The sequence below is a fragment of the Pseudophryne corroboree genome, chromosome 1 (genome assembly GCF_028390025.1).
Source record: "Pseudophryne corroboree isolate aPseCor3 chromosome 1, aPseCor3.hap2, whole genome shotgun sequence".
Classification (NCBI taxonomy): domain Eukaryota; kingdom Metazoa; phylum Chordata; class Amphibia; order Anura; family Myobatrachidae; genus Pseudophryne; species Pseudophryne corroboree.
In genome coordinates, this window is record NC_086444.1 from 397,709,662 (window position 1) to 397,734,062 (window position 24,401).

Genomic DNA, 24,401 nt, shown 5'->3' on the forward strand with positions numbered 1-24,401 from the left:
GAGTGTGTGGCTCCAATAAACAAAGAAATCTGGCTAGTGCAAGAGGTAATTTTACCCTGGGATAATGGTTCCCCGTTTAACCCACAAATCTCAATTTCCGATGCCAAGGGTACTAAGGGAACAGAGTGTTTCAGGGCGAATTGGCGGTCCATAAAAACCCCGTCTGCCCCACTGTCCACAAAGGCCTCAGTCTTGACAGTTTGACCGAGGATCTTCAAGGTCACCGGAATGATAAAAGTCTTCTTGGGAAATTCCGACTTCTGACCTGACAGGATATTTCCCATCACCCTCAGGCCCTGAAGTTTTCTGGCCATAATACTACCACATGACCTTTATTCCCACAGTACAAACATAACCCCTGCTGTCTCCTCCGCGTCTTCTCACGCGAGGAGAGGCGGGTAGCCCCAATCTGCATAGGCTCCTCGGAAAATTCCTCAGAGTCTGAGGTTCCCTTGGGAAAGAAGGAAACCTCAGTCTCCCTTTCAAGCCTGCGCTCTCTCAGCCGACTATCCACCCGAATGGATAACTGCATGAGCTGATCCAAGCTATCAGGCAAGGGATGCAAAGGAGAAAGAAATGCTCTGCGCACCAAAAATCACTTTGAATTGATTGATTGATTAATTAAGTGCAGTCTAGCAAGGAATCAGGCAAGGGATATTGTACCAGTTGGTCTTTTAACTGGTTAGAAAGACCTCTTCGGTACTGGTGTCTCAGGGCTGGGTCATTCCACTGGGTATCCTGGGCCAACCTCCGAAACTCCGTACAATAAACCTCAACTGGCCTTCGCCCTTGCTTAAGGATCGAAATCTGAGCCTCGGCTGAGACTGTCTTGTCAGGGTCATCATACAACATGCCCAGTGCCGTAAAAAAAGCATCAACACTTTTAAGCGACGGACAGTCAGGCTGCAACCCATATGCCCAGACCTGTGGGTCTCCTTGTAGCAAGGAAATCACTATGCCCACCCGCTGAATCTCCGACCCAGAAGACTGAGGCCTAAGCTGGAAATATAGCTTGCAGCTCTCCTTGAAACATAAGAACTGCGAGCGATCTCCAGAAAAACGATCTGGGAGATTTACTTTCGGCTCCTTAACCCCTGAAGGTACTGCTGCTGCGGGAGCTCCGCCAGCGGCCTGCGAGGTGTGCATTTTAATGGACAAATCATTAAATTGTCGAGTCAGGACCTGCACCTGATCGACCACCTGTTGCAAAGTATTTTGAGGGGTATGCTCCATATTCCCACAAAATTTCAACAGGAGTATTAGGCTGCTGAATATGTTATGCACACCAGTGCCAGCAGGAATGTACTGGTGTCTGAACGGTGAGGGATGCAAAACAAATTAACTCACAGACAGACTGGGGAATATGACATTACATACACAGAAGGTGATAGGGTAACAAAATAAACACAAAGTGAACAGAGAAGCCCAAAGGCTAAGAAACTGGATGTCTCCCTAGTATTAGGAATGCTCAGATGGAAAGAAGCGAGATGTAGTGATTTAATACGTAGAGAACCCGAAATGCTGTTGCTAAGGGCAACAGCAAAACCCTAAAGGGTTACCAACGGGTGTGGCAGTAAACTCCTTGGTCAGAGATGGAATAATAGACACAAGGAGAGTCTCCACAATCCTAGTCCTCACTTGCAGTGCACTGGTTCAGCTTACTGCCACTAAACTGACACCTGAACACCTTGCACAGTGAGAAAGGATTTTGGCAGGCAAGTCTGAGAATACAGCCGCAAACTTGCTAGGTTCACAGAGTAGCAAAAGAACCCCAGCAGGTTAAACGACTGACTCCAGTCTTACTGCTAGGTCTGGATTGGCAGAGTGTAATACCAAATCCCAAGGCCTATTTGCAGTAAGCAACAAACAAATACAAAGTTTACACAGTACTAGCTAGCTTTCAGGAACTGACTAACCAACAAAGATTCAGCAGCATCTGCCTAACCTGAGAAGAGGGTTTATATAGCAGGTGCTGTCCACGCCCCACTCAGACGTCACAGACTGTGAGCACAAAAACCAGCACCGGATCCCCTGCCGTGCACAGAGCCTGTAACCACTGCACAGCAAAAGACCCGAACCGGAGTATCAGCTACGCTCAGGTTACTCCGCTAGCACTTGTCTCCCGGTTGCCATGATGACGTGGCAGCACAGAGCAGGAGACCCTAACACTGAGACTCCACTTTTAGCATGTCTTTCATAAACCTTCCTATCAAATTGCATCCACTCTGTACAGTCCACACATACTGTATCCTCACATGTCTCCTCATTCTATGCAATAGATAGGCATATGTACACAAGGAAAGGTGCTATTTCCCTATAGATTGTAAGCTTGTGAGCAGGGCCTTCCTACCTCTATGACACCCAGTTTGTTATTGTTATTTCAAATTGTAAAGCACAACGGAATTTGCTGCACTATATAAGAAACTGTTAATAAATAAATAAATAATGTCTTCAGACACTCAAATAACGCTTAGTGCGTCACCACCCAGGAATGCCCAATACATTTCAGAGACTGTGCGTTGGAATAAGTATTGCAACTCTTTGCACTAACTGGTAGAAAAACAGCACTCCAATCAGGCCTACAATCCTGCCTTTCGGATGCCATGTGAAGGATAATTATTTAGCCTGTACATCCAGAAAACAGTATGTGACAGATCATTAAGGTAAATGTTTGAACTACACGATTGCTCCTATTTTGTTTTTCAGTGTCATTAAAGTTATACACAGACTTCCTGGTCCTTGAAACAGCCACCAGAAAATAAACCAGGGTCTAGAGTAGAGATGAGCGCCTGAAATTTTTCGGGTTTTGTGTTTTGGTTTTGGGTTCGGTTCCGCGGCCGTGTTTTGGGTTCGACCGCGTTTTGGCAAAACCTCACCGAATTTTTTTTGTCGGATTCGGGTGTGTTTTGGATTCGGGTGTTTTTTTCAAAAAACCCTAAAAAACAGCTTAAATCATAGAATTTGGGGGTAATTTTGATCCCAAAGTATTATTAACCTCAAAAAACATAATTTACACTCATTTTCAGCCTATTCTGAACACATCACACCTCACAATATTATTTTTAGTCCTAAAATTTGCACCGAGGTCGCTGTGTGAGTAAGATAAGCGACCCTAGTGGCCGACACAAACACCGGGCCCATCTAGGAGTGGCACTGCAGTGTCACGCAGGATGTCCCTTCCAAAAAACCCTCCCCAAACAGCACATGACGCAAAGAAAAAAAGAGGCGCAATGAGGTAGCTGACTGTGTGAGAAAGATAAGCGACCCTAGTGGCCGACACAAACACCGGGCCCATCTAGGAGTGGCACTGCAGTGTCACGCAGGATGTCCCTTCCAAAAAACCCTCCCCAATCAGCACATGATGCAAAGAAAAAGAAAAGAAAAAAGAGGTGCAAGATGGAATTATCCTTGGGCCCTCCCACCCACCCTTATGTTGTATAAACAAAACAGGACATGCACACTTTAACCAACCCATCATTTCAGTGACAGGGTCTGCCACACGACTGTGACTGATATGACGGGTTGGTTTGGACCCCCCCCAAAAAAGAAGCAATTAATCTCTCCTTGCACAAACTGGCTCTACAGAGGCAAGATGTCCACCTCATCTTCACCCTCCGATATATCACCGTGTACATCCCCCTCCTCACAGATTATCAATTCGTCCCCACTGGAATCCACCATCTCAGCTCCCTGTGTACTTTGTGGAGGCAATTGCTGCTGGTCAATGTCTCCGCGGAGGAATTGATTATAATTCATTTTAATGAACATCATCTTCTCCACATTTTCTGGATGTAACCTCGTACGCCGATTGCTGACAAGGTGAGCGGCGGCACTAAACACTCTTTCGGAGTACACACTTGTGGGAGGGCAACTTAGGTAGAATAAAGCCAGTTTGTGCAAGGGCCTCCAAATTGCCTCTTTTTCCTGCCAGTATAAGTACGGACTGTGTGACGTGCCTACTTGGATGCGGTCACTCATATAATCCTCCACCATTCTATCAATGTTGAGAGAATCATATGCAGTGACAGTAGACGACATGTCCGTAATCGTTGTCAGGTCCTTCAGTCCGGACCAGATGTCAGCATCAGCAGTCGCTCCAGACTGCCCTGCATCACCGCCAGCGGGTGGGCTCGGAATTCTGAGCCTTTTCCTCGCACCCCCAGTTGCGGGAGAATGTGAAGGAGGAGATGTTGACAGGTCGCGTTCCGCTTGACTTGACAATTTTGTCACCAGCAGGTCTTTCAACCCCAGCAGACCTGTGTCTGCCGGAAAGAGAGATCCAAGGTAGGCTTTAAATCTAGGATCGAGCACGGTGGCCAAAATGTAGTGCTCTGATTTCAACAGATTGACCACCCGTGAATCCTTGTTAAGCGAATTAAGGGCTGCATCCACAAGTCCCACATGCCTAGCGGAATCGCTCCGTGTTAGCTCCTTCTTCAATGCCTCCAGCTTCTTCTGCAAAAGCCTGATGAGGGGAATGACCTGACTCAGGCTGGCAGTGTCTGAACTGACTTCACGTGTGGCAAGTTCAAAGGGCATCAGAACCTTGCACAACGTTGAAATCATTCTCCACTGCACTTGAGACAGGTGCATTCCATCTCCTATATCGTGCTCAATTGTATAGGCTTGAATGGCCTTTTGCTGCTCTTCCAACCTCTGAAGCATATAGAGGGTTGAATTCCACCTCGTTACCACTTCTTGCTTCAGATGATGGCAGGGCAGGTTCAGTAGTTTTTGGTGGTGCTCCAGTCTTCTGTACGTGGTGCCTGTACGCCGAAAGTGTCCCGCAATTTTTCTGGCCACCGACAGCATCTCTTGCACGCCCCTGTCGTTTTTTAAAAAATTCTGCACCACCAAATGCAAGGTATGTGCAAAACATGGGACGTGCTGGAATTTGCCCATATTTAATGCACACACAATATTGCTGGCGTTGTCCGATGCCACAAATCCACAGGAGAGTCCAATTGGGGTAAGCCATTCCGCGATGATCTTCCTCAGTTGCCGTAAGAGGTTTTCAGCTGTGTGCGTATTCTGGAAAGCGGTGATACAAAGCGTAGCCTGCCTAGGAAAGAGTTGGCGTTTGCGAGATGCTGCTACTGGTGCCGCCGCTGCTGTTCTTGCGGCGGGAGTCCATACATCTACCCAGTGGGCTGTCACAGTCATATAGTCCTGACCCTGCCCTGCTCCACTTGTCCACATGTCCGTGGTTAAGTGGACATTGGGTACAACTGCATTTTTTAGGACACTGGTGAGTCTTTTTCTGACGTCCGTGTACATTCTCGGTATCGCCTGCCTAGAGAAGTGGAACCTAGATGGTATTTGGTAACGGGGGCACACTGCCTCAATAAATTGTCTAGTTCCCTGTGAACTAACGGCGGATACCGGACGCACGTCTAACACCAACATAGTTGTCAAGGACTCAGTTATCCGCTTTGCAGTAGGATGACTGCTGTGATATTTCATCTTCCTCGCAAAGGACTGTTGAACAGTCAATTGCTTACTGGAAGTAGTACAAGTGGGCTTACGACTTCCCCTCTGGGATGACCATCGACTCCCAGCGGCAACAACAGCAGCGCCAGCAGCAGTAGGCGTTACACGCAAGGATGCATCGGAGGAATCACAGGCAGGAGAGGACTCGTCAGACTTGCCAGTGACATGGCCTGCAGGACTATTGGCATTCCTGGGGAAGGAGGAAATTGACACTGAGGGAGTTGGTGGGGTGGTTTGCGTGAGCTTGGTTACAAGAGGAAGGGATTTACTGGTCAGTGGACTGCTTCCGCTGTCACCCAAAGTTTTTGAACTTGTCACTGACTTATTATGAATGCGCTGCAGGTGACGTATAAGGGAGGATGTTCCGAGGTGGTTAACGTCCTTACCCCTACTTATTACAGCTTGACAAAGGGAACACACGGCTTGACACCTGTTGTCCGCATTTCTGGTGAAATACCTCCACACCGAAGAGCTGATTTTTTTGGTATTTTCACCTGGCATGTCAACGGCCATATTCCTCCCACGGACAACAGGTGTCTCCCCGGGTGCCTGACTTAAACAAACCACCTCACCATCAGAATCCTCCTGGTCAATTTCCTCCCCAGCGCCAGCAACACCCATATCCTCCTCATCCTGGTGTACTTCAACACTGACATCTTCAATCTGACTATCAGGAACTGGACTGCGGGTGCTCCTTCCAGCACTTGCAGGGGGCATGCAAATAGTGGAAGGCGCATGCTCTTCACGTCCAGTGTTGGGAAGGTCAGGCATCGCAAACGACACAATTGGACTCTCCTTGTGGATTTGGGATTTCAAAGAACGCACAGTTCTTTGCGGTGCTTTTGCCAGCTTGAGTCTTTTCAGTTTTCTAGCGAGAGGCTGAGTGCTTCCATCCTCATGTGAAGCTGAACCACTAGCCATGAACATAGGCCAGGGCCTCAGCCGTTCCTTGCCACTCCGTGTGGTAAATGGCATATTGGCAAGTTTACGCTTCTCCTCCGACAATTTTATTTTAGGTTTTGGAGTCCTTTTTTTTCTGATATTTGGTGTTTTGGATTTGACATGCTCTGTACTATGACATTGGGCATCGGCCTTGGCAGACGACGTTGCTGGCATTTCATCGTCTCGGCCATGACTAGTGGCAGCAGCTTCAGCACGAGGTGGAAGTGGATCTTGATCTTTCCCTAATTTTGGAACCTCAACTTTTTTGTTCTCCATATTTTATAGGCAGAACTAAAAGGCACCTCAGGTAAACAATGGAGATGGATGGATTGGATACTAGTATACAATTATGGACGGACTGCCACGGTTAGGTGGTATAAAAAAACCACGGTTAGGTGGTATATATTATAATAATAATACAATTATGGATGGACGGACTGCCTGCCGACTGCCGACACAGAGGTAGCCACAGCCGTGAACTACCGCACTGTACACTGGTTGATAAAGAGATAGTAGTATACTCGTAACAACTAGTATGACACTATGACGACGGTATAAAGAAAGAAAAAAAAATACCACAGTTAGGTGGTATATATTATAATAATAATACAATTATGGATGGACGGACTGCCTGCCGACTGCCGACACAGAGGTAGCCACAGCCGTGAACTACCGCACTGTACACTGGTTGATAAAGAGATAGTAGTATACTCGTAACAACTAGTATGACACTATGACGACGGTATAAAGAATGAAAAAAAAAACCACGGTTAGGTGGTATATATTATAATAATAATACAATTATGGATGGACGGACTGCCTGCCGAGTGCCGACACAGAGGTAGCCACAGCCGTGAACTACCGCACTGTACACTGGTTGATAAAGAGATAGTAGTATACTCGTAACAACTAGTATGACACTATGACGACGGTATAAAGAATGAAAAAAAAACCACGGTTAGGTGGTATATATTATAATAATAATACAATTATGGATGGACGGACTGCCTGCCGACTGCCGACACAGAGGTAGCCACAGCCGTGAACTACCGCACTGTACACTGGTTGATAAAGAGATAGTAGTATACTCGTAACAACTAGTATGACACTATGACGGTATAAAGAATGAAAAAAAAACCACGGTTAGGTGGTATATATTATAATAATAATACAATTATGGATGGACGGACTGCCTGCCGACTGCCGACACAGAGGTAGCCACAGCCGTGAACTACCGCACTGTACACTGGTTGATAAAGAGATAGTAGTATACTCGTAACAACTAGTATGACACTATGACGACGGTATAAAGAATGAAAAAAAAACCACGGTTAGGTGGTATATATTATAATAATAATACAATTATGGATGGACGGACTGCCTGCCGACTGCCGACACAGAGGTAGCCACAGCCGTGAACTACCGCACTGTACACTGGTTGATAAAGAGATAGTAGTATACTCGTAACAACTAGTATGACACTATGACGACGGTATAAAGAAAGAAAAAAAAATACCACAGTTAGGTGGTATATATTATAATAATAATACAATTATGGATGGACGGACTGCCTGCCGACTGCCGACACAGAGGTAGCCACAGCCGTGAACTACCGCACTGTACACTGGTTGATAAAGAGATAGTAGTATACTCGTAACAACTAGTATGACACTATGACGACGGTATAAAGAATGAAAAAAAAACCACGGTTAGGTGGTATATATTATAATAATAATACAATTATGGATGGACGGACTGCCTGCCGACTGCCGACACAGAGGTAGCCACAGCCGTGAACTACCGCACTGTACACTGGTTGATAAAGAGATAGTAGTATACTCGTAACAACTAGTATGACACTATGACGACGGTATAAAGAATGAAAAAAAAACCACGGTTAGGTGGTATATATTATAATAATAATACAATTATGGATGGACGGACTGCCTGCCGACTGCCGACACAGAGGTAGCCACAGCCGTGAACTACCGCACTGTACACTGGTTGATAAAGAGATAGTAGTATACTCGTAACAACTAGTATGACACTATGACGACGGTATAAAGAATGAAAAAAAAACCACGGTTAGGTGGTATATATTATAATAATAATACAATTATGGATGGACGGACTGCCTGCCGACTGCCGACACAGAGGTAGCCACAGCCGTGAACTACCGCACTGTACACTGGTTGATAAAGAGATAGTAGTATACTCGTAACAACTAGTATGACACTATGACGGTATAAAGAATGGAAAAAAAACCACGGTTAGGTGGTATATATTATAATAATAATACAATTATGGATGGACGGACTGCCTGCCGACTGCCGACACAGAGGTAGCCACAGCCGTGAACTACCGCACTGTACACTGGTTGATAAAGAGATAGTAGTATACTCGTAACAACTAGTATGACACTATGACGACGGTATAAAGAAAGAAAAAAAAATACCACGGTTAGGTGGTATATATTGTAATACAATTATGGATGGACGGACTGCCTGCCGAGTTCCGACTGCCGACACAGAGGTAGCCACAGCCGTGAACTACCGCACTGTACTGTGTCTGCTGCTAATATAGACTGGTTGATAAAGAGATAGTATACAATACATACAACAATATACTACTATACTGGTGGTCAGGCACTGGTCACCACTAGTCACACTGGCAGTGGCACTCCTGCAGCAAAAGTGTGCACTGTTTAATTTTAAATTAATATAATATTATGTACTCCTGGGGGCTCCTGCTATAACAACCTGCAGTGCTCCCCAGTCTCCCCCACAATTATTATAAGCTTTGCCTTTTATACATTGATGTGCAGCACACTGGGCTGAGCTGAGTGCACACAGACTGAGTCACACTGTGTGACTGGCTGCTGCTGTGTATCGTTTTTTTTCAGGCAGAGAACGGATATAGCAGAGAACGGATATATTATATTAAAATAAATAAAAGTTAACTAACAACAACTGCACTGGTCACTGTGGTAAACTCTGTCTGACTCTGCACAATCTCTCTCTCTCTTCTAATCTAATTTCTAATGGAGAGGACGCCAGCCACGTCCTCTCCCTATCAATCTCAATGCACGTGTGAAAATGGCGGCGACGCGCGGCTCCTTATATAGAATCCGAGTCTCGCGAGAATCCGACAGCGTCATGATGACGTTCGGGCGCGCTCGGGTTAACCGAGCAAGGCGGGAGGATCCGAGTCTGCTCGGACCCGTAAAAAAAACATGAAGTTCGTGCGGGTTCGGTTTCAGAGAAACCGAACCCGCTCATCTCTAGTCTAGAGCAGAGGTTCTCAAACTTGGTCCTCGGGGGCACACACAGTGCATGTTTTGCAGGTAACCCAGCAGGTGCACAGGTGTATTAATTACTCACTGACACATTTTAAAAGGTCCACAGGTGGAGCTAATTATTTCACTTGCGATTCTGTGAGGAGACCTGCAAAACATGCACCGTGTGGGCCCCCGAGGACCGAGTTTGAGAACCTCTGGTCTAGAGTCTAAATGTTACCCTATCTGTCTAACTCAAGACAATGGGGGGTTTACTCACAAAAGCAGGTGTCTGTGAGTGTGCAAAAGACATTACAAAAACTCTAACCTTATTCACTAAGCAACACGGCTTGAATTCAGAACTGCTGTTTACCTTATACATCATTCCTCCCTATGAACCTTCCCAGGGTCTCTGCAGTCTTCTAGAATAAATTAACTGCTAACCAGGCACTCATGCTATATAACTAGTAAATCACATTGGGGCTTGGCTGCAGAGACAAGACATCTGAATAAGACATCTCAAGAGCTCAATAAGTATAAAATGAACCTGCTTCGTTTAACCTATAGAAGGATAAGATATAGGGCATTTTTTCCATAAAACCATTTTCTTCTAACTTAATGATCAAGTTTAGGCTTGTAAATCATAAATTAATGATAAGCAGCCTCTCCTGTGGTACCATCACTTTCACTATTCAGATACAATTTTAGCTATCATTCTGAAGAGCTGCTAAAACAATTATATTCAGTACATTAAAAATCCCAAGAAGAGACATTTTCATAGCTTGATATATCCAGAGTGTAGTTAGAGGTATTAGAAGAGGCAATATTACTGAACACATATGCAGAAGCTACCTTCAATAATAATATATATTTCAATATTGATGTCAAGCAGCAGGAATTGCTCCTCTGTTGCAATAGCGATATTCCTCTGACAGAACACTAAATCCCTTCTCCAGTATTTATTCTACTCAGAGCTACAGGAACCTGCATGTTAAATCTCTCATGTCATGCCATGACTGCTTTCCCCTATATTCTGCACCTAAATTATTCATGGGACTCAATGAATAGTCTTTTCATCCGCTCTGTTTCTCACTGTGTGTTTGCTTATAAATTTTCACATTTCCAATGAAAAGCAACAAAAATTAACAGACATAGAGGATTCATTTGGAACAGATAAAGATAATTGCTCATAAGAATGCATGCTGTAAAATACAATAATAAAAGATAACCTGTATTTGCAGATTTTTTGCTTCTTTATGTCTGCTGAGTAAATAATTAAATCAGGAGTATATTATAGACATAATGTCAAGGTGCTATACATTTATTGTAAGGAAAATAAATCACAACACCTGTTAATCATATTTTCTTCTATTGGAGCTGTATAGTTACATTAAAATATATTGTTACTACTGTATTATGTAGTCAGCAGTGATTGCACCAAGTTCATAATTATTATATGGCTATCAGGGACCAATTATGTTTCTGGTCCCATCGTAATTCAGTTTTGTGTAAAATCCCATGAAGTGCCCATCAGCCCTTCACCAGTTGCTCCTTAATTGCTCATCTCACACCTCCCCAGATGCCAACAGACTCCCACACATGCCTCTTAAGTGCCATTGAGACTTCCCCCCCACAGCCAGTAGCCATCCCCTCATCCTTGGGCATCAGCCAGGACAACTTACCTACCGCAGAGAATATCAACGTCACAACATAGATTGTAAGCTTTTGAGCAGGGCCTTCCTATCTCTATGACTGTCTGTTATTACCCAGTTTTTTTATCACTGTGTTTTCCAATTGTATAGCGCAACGGAATTTGCTGCACTATATAAAAAACTGTTAATAAATAATAAATAAATAACATTCCCTGGAGTACCACCGCCTGTATGGGAGCCATGATGGGAAAAAAAATAATAAGACTGTTCTAACAGGCACATCTGTGATATATGCTCCCATGGCCACACTGCTAAGGTGCAGGTGGAAGGCAGGTAAACATGGCCACACTGTGATACCTCAGCCACTGGACTGCACTATCTGCTCAGATGAAGTGAGTCCTGTTGAACTATGACTTTTTCTATTTGAGTCCCCTGATGCCACATAAGCGCCAGCAATCAGTCAGTACTAGTTGTTCCATCAGTGAGCAGTGACATCATTATATCAGACATTAGAGAGGCCCATGAGCACTCCCCGTGTGGGTCCTGCTCTCCTAGAGCCGGCATATGCACTGAAGAGTCTGGCACTGTGCCATAGCCTAATATGCATGCACATTTTTACGGGAAATGGTGCGGTATCGCCCGGCGCCATTTTCCTTGAGATTTCTTTACTACAGCTGGAGAGTAACAAGTTGTCTAATCTTGATCTACACAACTAGTATTCACATGAAATTAGAGTATGTGCTTCTGGCCATATGGCTTTACATATTCACAGAACTCCAATTACTAATAAATCCTTAATCCCACACCTTCCATTGTAACCCATTACATCAGCGATGGCCAACCCGTGGCTCTTCTGTCAAACTGATTAGGCTCCTTACACTCACACTTTCACCCGCGGTCACCTCCCTCCTTGCAGGGCTGCCGGGAGTGGTGGCGGGAGCGCGTCACGATGAGTGGAGGCAGGAGTGAGACGCCGGGAGCCGAGGCAGTAGCGTGAAGCCAGCACTACAACATGATCTTGCTCCCTGCCCTGTCTGACACCAGCGCCATGAAGAAACGGCACCTGTCTGGCCTCACTGTTCACTGGCTCCCATTCATACAGATGAGGGTAGTTACCAGTGACTGTAGGGGGAGAGGTGAGCGATGGAGGGGGAGGATGCTGAGAGGCAGAGTGAAGGGGGAGCAGGCTGAGAGGCACCGAGTAAAGAGGGAGCAGGCTAAGAGGCACAGAGTGAAGGGGGAGCAGGTTGAGAGGCACAGAGTGAAGAGGGGCAGGCTGAGAGGCACAGAGTGAAGGGGGAAGGCTGAGAGGCACAGAGCGAAGGGGGAAGGCTGAGAGGCACAGAGCGAAGGAGGAAGGCTGAGAGGCACAGAGTGAAGGGGGAGCAGGTTGAGAGGCACAGAGTCAAGAGGGGCAGGCTGAGAGGCACAGAGTGAAGGGGGAAGGCTGAGAGGCACAGAGCGAAGGGGGAAGGCTGAGAGGCACAGAGCGAAGGGGGAAGGCTGAGAGGCACAGAGCGAAGGGGGAAGGCTGAGAGGCACAGAGTGAAAGGGGAGGGGAGCAGGCTGAGAGGCACAGAGTGAAGGGGGGCAGGCTGAAAAACACACGTGGGATGCTGAGAGGCACAGAGTGAAGGGGGATGGCTGATAGACACGGAAGTGGGATGCTGATAGGCACAAAGTGAGGGGGGAGGCTGGCTTGTTTCAGTGTATTTTATGTAAATCTGGATTGTTTCAGTGTTTCTCGCCGCCAGTGTAAGTAAAAATTGGGGTGTGACACATGGTCATGCTCCTACGAATGTCATACTGAAGACGGGTGCACAAAAATGGAGCGTGACCTTCTGTCAGTTAGACCACTCCCCATCTTTTACACGCGCACCATCAGCGCGCTCATAATACTGCCTCTGACTTCATTACAAATATTTTTTTGCTCTTTGCCTCTGACCGCCACCCCTGCATTATATTCAAGTATTGTTCTTCTCCTGCTTTTCCTACTTACTTTCCAAGTTATTTCTTTTAAGCTTATATATAAGTGAAATAACTTATATTGGGAGGCACAGAAGTGTATATTTCCTAATAAATGCTGTATAGTAAGAGAACTGCCCAAAAGTGTACTAAAAGTAAATTTAAAAGACTTCTAAATCTAACATGCATGTTGCTTTGTATTAAATTGCTACTATAGAGAGTCACAAAAATATAATCTGGAAAGTTTAAAACAACCTATAGAAATGAAAGATATTAGAGATAAAGGGGGTTATTCAGAGTTGTTAGCAAACCCAAAAAGTTAGCAATTGGGCAAAACCATGTTGCATTGCAGGTGATGCAGATGTAACATGTGCAGAGAGATTTAGCTTTGGGAGGTTTATATTGTTTCTGTGCAGGGTAAATACTGTCTGCTTTATTTTTACACTGCAATTTAGATTTTAGCTTGAATACACTCCACCCAAATCTAACTCTCTCTACACCTGTTACATCTGCCCCACCTGCAGTGCACATGGTTTTGCCCAACTGCTCTCTGAATAGCCCCCAAAGGCTTGATTATAACCAATTCAGGTGTTTTTATGAACATCACACATCCTATGAATTTTTACTGAAAGGTTCTTTTTGATGCTTAAGATATCTGGTAGCAGGGGACGGTACCTTGCAGAAAGATAGATATGAATTTTGAAATAAATACAATATCAAACAACTTAATGCTTGCCTTCATGAAGCAATGTCAATATAATGGCTTGTGAATGTTTCAGGATGCCTTTTTGTAGTGTATTAACTTTTGTAAAATTATATCCATAAATTTACATGCTGAAAAGTAGGATATTAATCTTTTATTATGTTGCACTACTTGTTTTTATTCATACCTTTCGCTGATCTACAGGTTCATAGGTGGAAATGTATTTCTTCATAACTTGTGATGCCAGGATTTGAAAGCGAAGTCTAAACTCTGTGAGCCCCATGCGGTCAGTATAACCTGTGAATGTGAACAATGCAAAATTAAAAATTCAAATTATTATACTTATTGTCCGTTTACATCTTCCTGTGCTCATGAATATATATGCCAACACAATTTTAAATTTTTTAATTATTTTAGCTTTCTACAAATATGATCTGTAAACTGCAAAAAATGACAAAGGCACAAAAACTGAAGAGAAATATATTGGTAAAGGAAATGGGTAATTTACATGACATAATCTCTACAATACATGTAGTAGGACTTCTAGTAGCCGGACATAGGGCATAATTCAAAGACGGACGCAGGAGAGGGGACACTCGTAGATTCCAGATTATCGGGAATCTGCAGCTGTGCAAGGCCTCATAAACTCACATTCCATTGGTCATCAGCTTAAACTGGAGTTTATTTAGCTGACCGTCTGCATGAACATCACAACCGATGGTCACAATTTTGGATCATAGCGCTGGGATCACAGGTTCATGAAGAAGATGTCTCTTCTATTGAGACGTCTCCTGCATGTTCCTTCATCAAATCGTATAGAAATTCAAATTGGCTTACAAGCGACATTGAATTTCTGTCCATCTCTGAATCAGGCCCATAGGCTGTTAAACATGGAATAGGTAGGGTTATTTCCATAGTATTGATTAACAATGACCTCAAATGAATGTCAAGTACTGTACATGCAACCAAATTATACACACTGTATATAATTTAAATTTAAGAACGTAAAAAAAATAAGTAATTGCATAAAGGACCGGCATATAGGGGGTAATTCCGAGTTGATCGCAGCAGCAAGTTTGTTAGCAGTTGGGCAAAACCATGTGCACTGCAGGGGTCAGATATAACATTTGCAGAGAGAGTTAGATTTGGGTGGGTTATTTTGTTTCTGTGCAGGGTAAATACTGGCTGCTTTATTTTTACACTGCAATTTAGATTTCAGTTTGAACACATCCCACCCAAATCTAACTCTCTCTGTACATGTTATATCTGCCCCACCTGCAGTGCACATAGTTTTGCCCAACTGCTAACAAATTTGCTGCTGCGATCAACTCGGAATTAGGCCCCTACTGTATTGTAGGCAGTTTTGGAGAAACTAGTTACAGGACATAAGACTCTGCATTGCAGTTTTACTTATTTAAATAAATGGATATAGCTGTTTCACTCCAAAGTTTCTAGAAGCTATTTGTTGACATAATTAAGTAAAAGTCATCATGTTATTCATCCTAATGTGCCAGTAAATTATTTGTCATACTGTATGCAGCAACCACATCTTCAGTCCATGTCATTATCTCAGAAAATCATTAAGACATTAGCAATATATTTTCTTGCAGAGAACGCAGATATTTATTAAGAGCTTGTCAGAAGTGTGATAGGTCTCATACTAATGTAAGAAAAATATTACTAATAATCAATTACTGTGTACCTGAATCCGCCATACCCAATGTCATCATAGGACAAATACAGGAACCTTGCTACTCGTAGTTGTTTGTAGGTATTAGATAATTAACTAGAACTACAGAGTTGCTTTTCTATCATGAAAGCTAAATGTTCACCATGCACAGTAATTTATTGCCAGTCTGTCCTTTCACAGTGTCTACATTGTTATAAATAGTTTCTCCTGCAGATAATCATAGATGTACTGGTTGACACCAATAAATACAAAGCCAACAAAGCAACAGTAGTTGAAGGTGACAATTTGCTTTCTCCACCTTTAGAGATATTAGAGAAAAGGGTTTCTATTTACTAAGCCTTGGACGGAGGTAAGATGGACGGAGATAAAGTACCAGCCAATCGGCTCCTAACTACAGATGGGTCCACGGTTATCTTCACTAGTTTTCTGCGCCTAGGCACAACATGAGTTATTAGCATAAACCCTTCATCTATTGTTCTCAGCTGCAATACAATACAGAGAATAATACAGCAGGGGATTAAGTCATTACAGCAGGGGATTAACACCGACTGGCCGGTCTCAATTAATCCTATTAAAGGTCAAGATAAACGTGGACCCATCTGTACCATGTCGCAGGCTGGGTTTGAAAAATGGCAGTTAGGAGCTGGTTGGCTGGTACTTTATCTCCAACCACTTTATCTCCATCCAAGTCTTAGTAAACTGACCCCAAGGTCTAGATTAGAACTAAGTGGTCTATTCATGAAGAAGTGAAAAGGGTGGAGAAGTGAGCCAGTGGAGAGTTGCCCATGTCAACCAATCAGCATTGAAGTTTCATTTTTAATTAGCATACTATACAATTTTACGTAGCAGCTGATTGGTAGCTATGGGCAACTACTCCACAGGCTCACTTCTCCACTCTTTTCATGGCTTCATGAATAGACCCCTAAATCAGGTGTTGTTATGCACATCACACATCCAATAAGTCTTTACTGAAAGGTTCTTTTCAGGGGTTGGGGTTGGGTGACCAGTGGTCGGGATCCCAGCGGTCAGCATACCGACACTGAGATCCCGGCCGCTAGTATGCTGGCAGGGGGGCGAGCGCAATGAAGCTCCTTGCAGGCTTTCTGCACTCTCCACGCTGCAAGCTTGGTGGCTCGACGGGTTTTATTCCCACTCTGTGGGTGTCGTGGACACCCACGAGTGGGAATAGTCCCTGTTTGTTAGCTGCACTCTTAATTGTTCTCGCTGGGAGCTTCTCTGCCACACTATTATTGATATCACTTTTGCCCACAGTATTCTGAGCATTATCTGGTGCTGATGCTGCTCTGTAGCTCTGACTCTAAGAGCTAACATATTTCAAGCTGCCACAATTTACTGCACGCCGTGCATCGGAAATCAGTGTAAACAGGAAGGAAGCAGCCAGGGCATCTTAATCAAACAGTCCTTGTGGCTTGGACATTGTCATTGTTATTTTAATTTGAACACTATCAAGGAGACCGTGACTGCATGACTCAAAAGGTGGTTCATACACTAGTCTAACTGCACTTTACGCCTCTGCTCCGCTACACTTCTCGGCTCTGGTGAGTCCAATAACACTGCTGTCAATCCAGGTAGGAGGGCATCATGATTTTGTAGACATGGATTTTAAACTGTTTTGAATACAAGATTTAACTACATGATGTTAGAAATAACTTTATTTTTACATTCATTTTTTATTACTACATCGCTATAGCAATAAATATGGATATTTTATGATAGCTACAGCATTATCTCTTATATTATTTTTTATTCGTAGATGGATAAATACAACACTACTTCATTTATTTTTTATTTTTAAATTATAAATGCGAGTTTGGTTTGCAAATTGCACTCAACTCCCACTGTCATGATTAAGTATTTAAGCAAATAAATCTAAATTTAATACATAATAGATGTTACTTTTTACACAGATATACAAGTGTGGGTTTCCAAATTACGCCCGGGATCTGATGGCTCACTCAAGCCAGGCAAATTGCGGTGCTTGCACAATGCTAATATGCCTTACAAACTAATGTGCCTTCTGTGCCTTCTGGGTTCCCTTCCCCCAATCAAAGCCAACATGAGCCATTCATTTACATATAGTTGTGTACCGGTCGTGTTGTGTTTGTCACTTACTAAGCATTACAACCAGTCCCTGAAATCACAAGTATCACAGAGGTTGGGATTGGGGGTGGGGGAGACTGCCTATTAAAGCAATGCAGAAGAAGTACAGTAAAATCAGTCTCATAAAGATAAGACTTTCGTAATTTAAAAAGCCACACATTGTATTGTTTTGTATTGTATATCTGTGTAAAAAGTAGCATACCCAGCTTTTTTCTAATTTTGACTGTATATCTGTGTGCATGTCTGAGTCTGTATAAGAACCACGACTGAACTTGTTTTGGGAAAATTAGAAAAAGTTGTGGATGCTACTTTTTATACAGATATACAGTACAAACCCAAACTAATGGGCATGATAACCATTGGTGGTACCACTATGCCAGGAGAACCACAGATACAGGTGACTGACACTTGCAGTGACATAGAGATGTCGCTCATTGTAATTTTTTTATAGTGCTGTCTGACCCAACTCTATTACCCATATTGCACCCACTGGAGACTCAATTAATTACACTGTGACTGAATACGCCTCCCTGCGACAAGGTGCAGGGAAACCTATTGCGACCAGTTTTTCGCACTACGTGCCACATAGAGGATACAGCTGTATGACAGCAATGTACTGAGGAAAAGCAATCAACAGCCTGATATCTTCAAAATCATTTATTTGTAAAAACAAATTTGAAAACACTCCATATGAACTGTGGAATGGAAAGAAACCTGGGCTACAACATAAAAATATATTTGGAACTTAAGCATTTGTGCACGTCCCAAAGGAGAATTGCTCAAAGTGGATTACTTTTGCAAAAGGAGTGCTTTATAGGCTACAGTGAATTGCAAAAGGGTTATAGAACTATGGATGATTCAGTTATTGTTGAAGAGGCTGGAACACAAGTATAACACAAAAGTGAATATTTTATCTTGCATGTAGAGCACCGTAACCTGAACCAGAATCTGGGAAAGAGATGCAGAAACTGCCTACCCATGAGAAGGAAAAATGGATTAAAAATGCTAATAAAGACATGTAATCTGTGAAACAGCTCGAAACATGGAGTCTTACAGAGTTACCACCAGGAAGACACGCAATTGGATGTAAATGGATTTTTAAGACCAAATGTGACTGTGAAGGTAAAGTTTACAGAGTTAAAGCAAGATTAGTGGCAAAGGGCTATTCTCAAAAATACTGTATGGTGAATATTATGATGCCAGTTTTGCACCATTTGCTAAACAGAGTACTTTCAGAACCTTAATCGCTATAGCTGATTTTAAGAAATATGAAACATCATATCAAAACTGCTTTTCTTAATGGTAATATACAAGAAGAATTGTATGCGACAGCCTGAGAGTTATGTCAAAAAAGGCCAAGAACATCTTGTTTGCAAAACACAATAATCACTATATGGTAATCGGTAAGATCATGGAACTCTATAGTTAAGTTTTATTGGAACCAGATCACAAGTAGTAAAGCTGATCATGCCTATACTCACAGATTGAAAAAGGAAATTAATGTATTTGCTCTAATATGTGGATGAATTTATTAATGCCCATGAAGAAGAAGAAGAAAATAAGAATTTACTTACCGATAATTCTATTTCTCGTAGTCCGTAGTGGATGCTGGGGACTCCGTCAGGACCATGGGGAATAGCGGCTCCGCAGGAGACAGGGCACAAAATTAAAAATTTGACCACTAGGTGGTGTGCACTGGCTCCTCCCCCTATGACCCTCCTCCAAGCCTCAGTTAGGATACTGTGCCCGGACGAGCGTACACAATAAGGAAGGATTTTGAATCCCGGGTAAGACTCATACCAGCCACACCAATCACACTGTACAACTTGAGATCTGAACCCAGTTAACAGCATGATAACAGAGGAGCCTCTGAAAAGATGGCTTCCAACAATAATAACCCGATTTTTGTAACAATAACTATGTACAAGTATTGCAGACAATCCGCACTTGGGATGGGCGCCCAGCATCCACTACGGACTACGAGAAATAGAATTATCAGTAAGTAAATTCTTATTTTCTCTGACGTCCTAAGTGGATGCTGGGGACTCCGTCAGGACCATGGGGATTATACCAAAGCTCCCAAACGGGCGGGAGAGTGCGGATGACTCTGCAGCACCGAATGAGAGAACTCCAGGTCCTCCTTAGCCAGGGTATCAAATTTGTAGAATTTTACAAACGTGTTCTCCCTTGACCACGTAGCTGCTCGGCAGCGTTGTAATGCCGAGACCCCTCGGGCAGCCGCCCAAGGTGAGCCCACCTTCCTTGTGGAGTGGGCATTTACAGATTTTGGCTGTGGCAGGCCTGCCACAGAATGCGCAAGTTGAATTGTGCTACAAATCCAACGAGCAATCGTCTGCTTAGACGCAGGAACACCCAGCTTGTTGGGTGCATACAGTATAAACAGCGAGTCAGACTTTCTGAGTTCAGCCGTCCTTGAAATATATATATATATTTTTTTTTTTTTTTTTTTTTACTGAAGAAATTTTTATTAGAGAAGCTTTTACATTACAGAACATACATATCGTTATGTAAACAAAAATAAGGCCAATAATACAGTATCTGTATGTCTGAAAATCCTAATATATAATTGTAAAGTAGTATTAATACTTAAACTAAAGATCTTAAAGGTAGGGAATAAAGAAGGAGTGAGGAAAAGGAGTAAGAAAAAAGATAGATAAGGAATGTAGTGCAGAATAGGGGGGATGTTGACCGTCGGACGTTCGGGGACACTGTAGGAGGCCTGCGCATATTTCTTTGCAATTTGGTTAAGCAGTGTATAAACTTAAATCTAAATCTAAGTAAATAAAAATAAAAAAGAATGAAAAAGAAGGAGGTTAAGCATCATCTATTACCCGCCAAGGTGATCCGGGGGTTAGTGCCAGATGTGTAATAATCAAACCACGGTAGCCATTTCAGTAGAGGAGATTGGGGAGCTAAAGAATATTTAATGCTCATAGTTTCCATTTCAAAATTGCGCTGTATTGACGTTATAATTTTGGATAAGTGTGGGGGGTCTGTTCTTTTCCAATATTGCGCAATTGCGGCCCTGGTAGCTATAAGGATATGGCCTATCACATAAGAATATTCAGAGGGTATATGAGGGGGAAAGTAATGCAAAAAGACAATTTCAGGGCGGTGGGGGAGGGTAACCTTTGTGATCTTCTCAATTAGCCCAAAAATCTCTATCCACAGAGGTCTGATAACTGGGCATGTCCAAAATATGTGAGTTAGGGTACCCTCTGATCCACATTGCCTCCAGCAGAATTTAGAGGAGTCTGGCCAGATCCTATGGAGTCTATCAGGTGTGTGATATAGACCATGGATCAATTTGAACATCATTTCAGTGTGGTTGATGCACCGAGACATTTTAAAGATGTTCATAAAGATATTTTCCCAATCCTGCTCCGTCAGAAGGATATTAAATTCTGATTCCCACCGTGTTTGAACATGTAGTTTTTTGTCATTGAGTGGGGAGAGGAGCGTAATATACCACTGAGATATACCACCTTTGTGCTGTATGGAGGAAAAGTTACTTAAAATATATGGGGGTGGGGTAGGAGGGGTGAGAGGGTTCGACATATTTGCCCTAATCCAATGTCTGATACGTAAGTACTTGTAAAAATCCTTTGTTGGTATCAGATATTGGGTTTGTAGTTGTTGGAAGGTTTTAAGCTCTGATTTGTCATACAAATCCTTAATCTGTCGAACCCCTAACTCCTGCCAGTTCCGTATTGGTAGGTCTGGGAGTATTTTGGAAATTGCTAAAATGGATAGGTGCGTAGAGGGAAGCGGGCAGTCGCCTAGGTTATTAACTAATCTGTCCCAGACCTTAAGAGAGTTAGTTATACTCCTTATAAATTTGGTAGAGGGGGGTCTATGTAGTGGCTTGACCCAGATTAAATCTGGGAGAGGGAATCCTGTGCACATATTACTTTCAATATTTACCCAGGGTTTTACGGGGTCAGTCTGGAGCCAGTCCTTCAGCTGATCAAGTAGACATGCATGTTGATATAGCTCAAGGTTGGGAAATGCAAGACCCCCCTTGCCTTTGGATCTAAACAGACGGTTTCTAGCTATCCTGGGTTTTTTACCCTTCCATATAAAAGTAGACATGACAGAATAAAATTTGTTAAGGAGAGCAAGCGGTACTAAATAAGGTATGGCTCTGAATAGGTAAAGAATTTTAGGGAGGAGCATCATTTTAATTGATGAAAGGCGCCCCAACCATGAGATTTCATAGTTCGTCCACTGTTTGGTGAGGGTACGGAATTGGCCCAAGAGAGGAAGGTAGTTACACTCCACCGTGGAGTGAGAACTGGAAGGAATCTTAATCCCAAGGTATTGGATGGAAGAATCCTGCCAGGCGTAGGGATATGTAGATTGTAGGGATTGGAGTGGGATTGGTTCAATGTCAAATGCTAATGCCTCTGTTTTAGCCGTATTTAGTTTATAGTAGGAAATTTTGGCGTAGTCTTGCAGGATATCGTGGATAACTGGGAGGGAAATTTCAGGCTTAGTTACAAACAGCAGGACGTCATCTGCAAACAGGCAAATCTTGTGTTGTGTGGGACCTATGTAGACTCCGCTAACTAGGGTAGACGCTCTAATTTTCTCTGCTAGGGGTTCTATAGCTAAAATGAAAATTAATGGTGATAGTGGACATCCCTGACGGGTGCCGTTGGTGATGGGGAAAGAATCAGATAGAAACCCGTTACTAAAAACGTGTGCTGAGGGGTGCGTATATAGGCGTAGGACGTTCTGTAAAAATTGTCCCGTAAACCCAAACCTGGCAAGAACTTCTGACATGTATAACCAGTGAATCCTGTCGAAAGCCTTCTCCGCATCTAGGGAAAGCAACAATAAGGGCTCCCGCGACATGAAGCGGGCCTCTAGAAGGGAGAAGACTCTCCTGGTATTGTCAGAGGCTTGGCGACCGATAGTGAAGCCCGCTTGGTCTTGATGGACCAATGCGGGAATCAGCGGGTTCAGTCTATTTGCAAGCAGTTTGGCATAGATCTTTATATCTGTATTCAAAAGTGCTATGGGTCTATAATTTGCGCAGAGGGATGGGTTCTTGCCAGGTTTGAGAATTGTTATCACCCGTGCTTCCAACATTTCTCTAGGGAAAGGGTTAGAGGAAGCATCATTGTACAGATTAAGGAGGAGTGGGGAGAGTGAGTCCTGAAAGGTAATGTAAAAGAGATTAATGAACCCGTCTGGCCCAGGGGCTTTGTCTTTTTTAAGGGCTTTCAGGGAAGACTGAATTTCTCTCTCAGTCCAGGGTGTACAAAGTGTGGAGGCATCCTCGGGAGAAATGGAAGGTAGATTAATGGAATCTAGAAAAGACCGTATAAGCTGCAAGGAGGGTTGCGGGGTTAGGGGGTCCTGTTTGAGGTTGTATAGCTTCCTATAATAGGAGGCAAATTGGTTTGCAATGTCTTTAGGGTTCAGTGACGGCGGTCCGTCTGAGTTTGCCAAGTATTTAATTCTATTGATAAGATTTTTCCCTCTGAGTTTCCGCGCCAGTAATTTACCCGCCCTATTACCTAATGTATAGTATTTTTGCTTTAGGTTAGAGACAGCTCTTTGTACGTGCAAAAGGTAGAGACTGTTCAGTTTCCTCTTTGCTTCAGTCAGGGACGCTAAGGTGATATCATCGGTAGGGGATTGTTTATGTTTAGTTTCTAGCGTCGTCACCTCCAACTCATAAGCCAACTGAACTTCCCGGTCTCGACGCGCTATATGAGCTGAGGCATGGATTGCTGCACCTCGCAGGACTGCTTTAAGAGCACACCAATGATTGGAGATAGAGGTATCTGCGGGACTGTTTGTGGCCAAATAAGAAGACAAGGCCTCTCGTAATATAGAGACTCCGTCCTCATCTTTCAAAATGTAGTCCCGTAGTCTCCAGGGGCGTGGTGCGGGGGTATGCGTTTTGTATGACCAAGTCCAAAGTAATGGGGCGTGGTCTGACCATGATATCGGCAATATTTTGACGTTGGGAATTGATTGTAATGTCCATTTATCCGTCAGGAGCAAGTCGATCCTAGAATAGGATCTGTGCACTGCCGAATAAAATGTATAGTCTCTGGCCCCTATATTCCTGATTCTCCAAGCATCATATAAGTCAAATTCGGCTAGTAGGTGTGAAAAGGAGGAGGCCAGTGCTTTGGCTGCATTAGCGGACTGTTTGTCGAGTTTCGAGGATTTATCAAGATTAGGATCAGGGGCTAAGTTAAAGTCACCCATCAGGAAAACCGCTCCTTTCTTGACACTGTACAACTTTTGAAGGAAGGATTTCAGAAATCTGGGTTGATTAGAATTAGGGGCATAGAGAGAGACCAAAGTTACATATTTGGTTCGTAGTTTCCCCACTAGAATCAGGTATCTGCCATTGCCATCTACCCATTTACTTTCCAGTTGGAAGGAGCACGATTTGTGGAAGAGGATAGCGACACCGTTTCTCTTGAACGGCCCACAGGAGATATAGTGAACCGGGTAATTGGTATTGGAAAACTGAGGGGGAGAGTGTAATGGGAAATGGGATTCCTGTATAGCTACTAC

General features: G+C 43.4%; 1 protein-coding gene across 6 annotated transcripts in view; it reads right to left on the reverse strand.

The window, feature by feature from the left end:
* Window positions 1-24,401, reverse strand: part of MYO18B (myosin XVIIIB) — a 1,127,577-nt gene that overhangs the window by 543,709 nt on the left and 559,467 nt on the right. For all 6 annotated transcript variants that reach the window (XM_063913212.1, XM_063913213.1, XM_063913208.1 and 3 more), the window contains exon 22: window positions 14,214-14,323. In XM_063913212.1, the coding sequence (XP_063769282.1) occupies window positions 14,214-14,323 (110 nt within the window). The remainder of the gene's footprint in view (window positions 1-14,213; window positions 14,324-24,401) is intronic.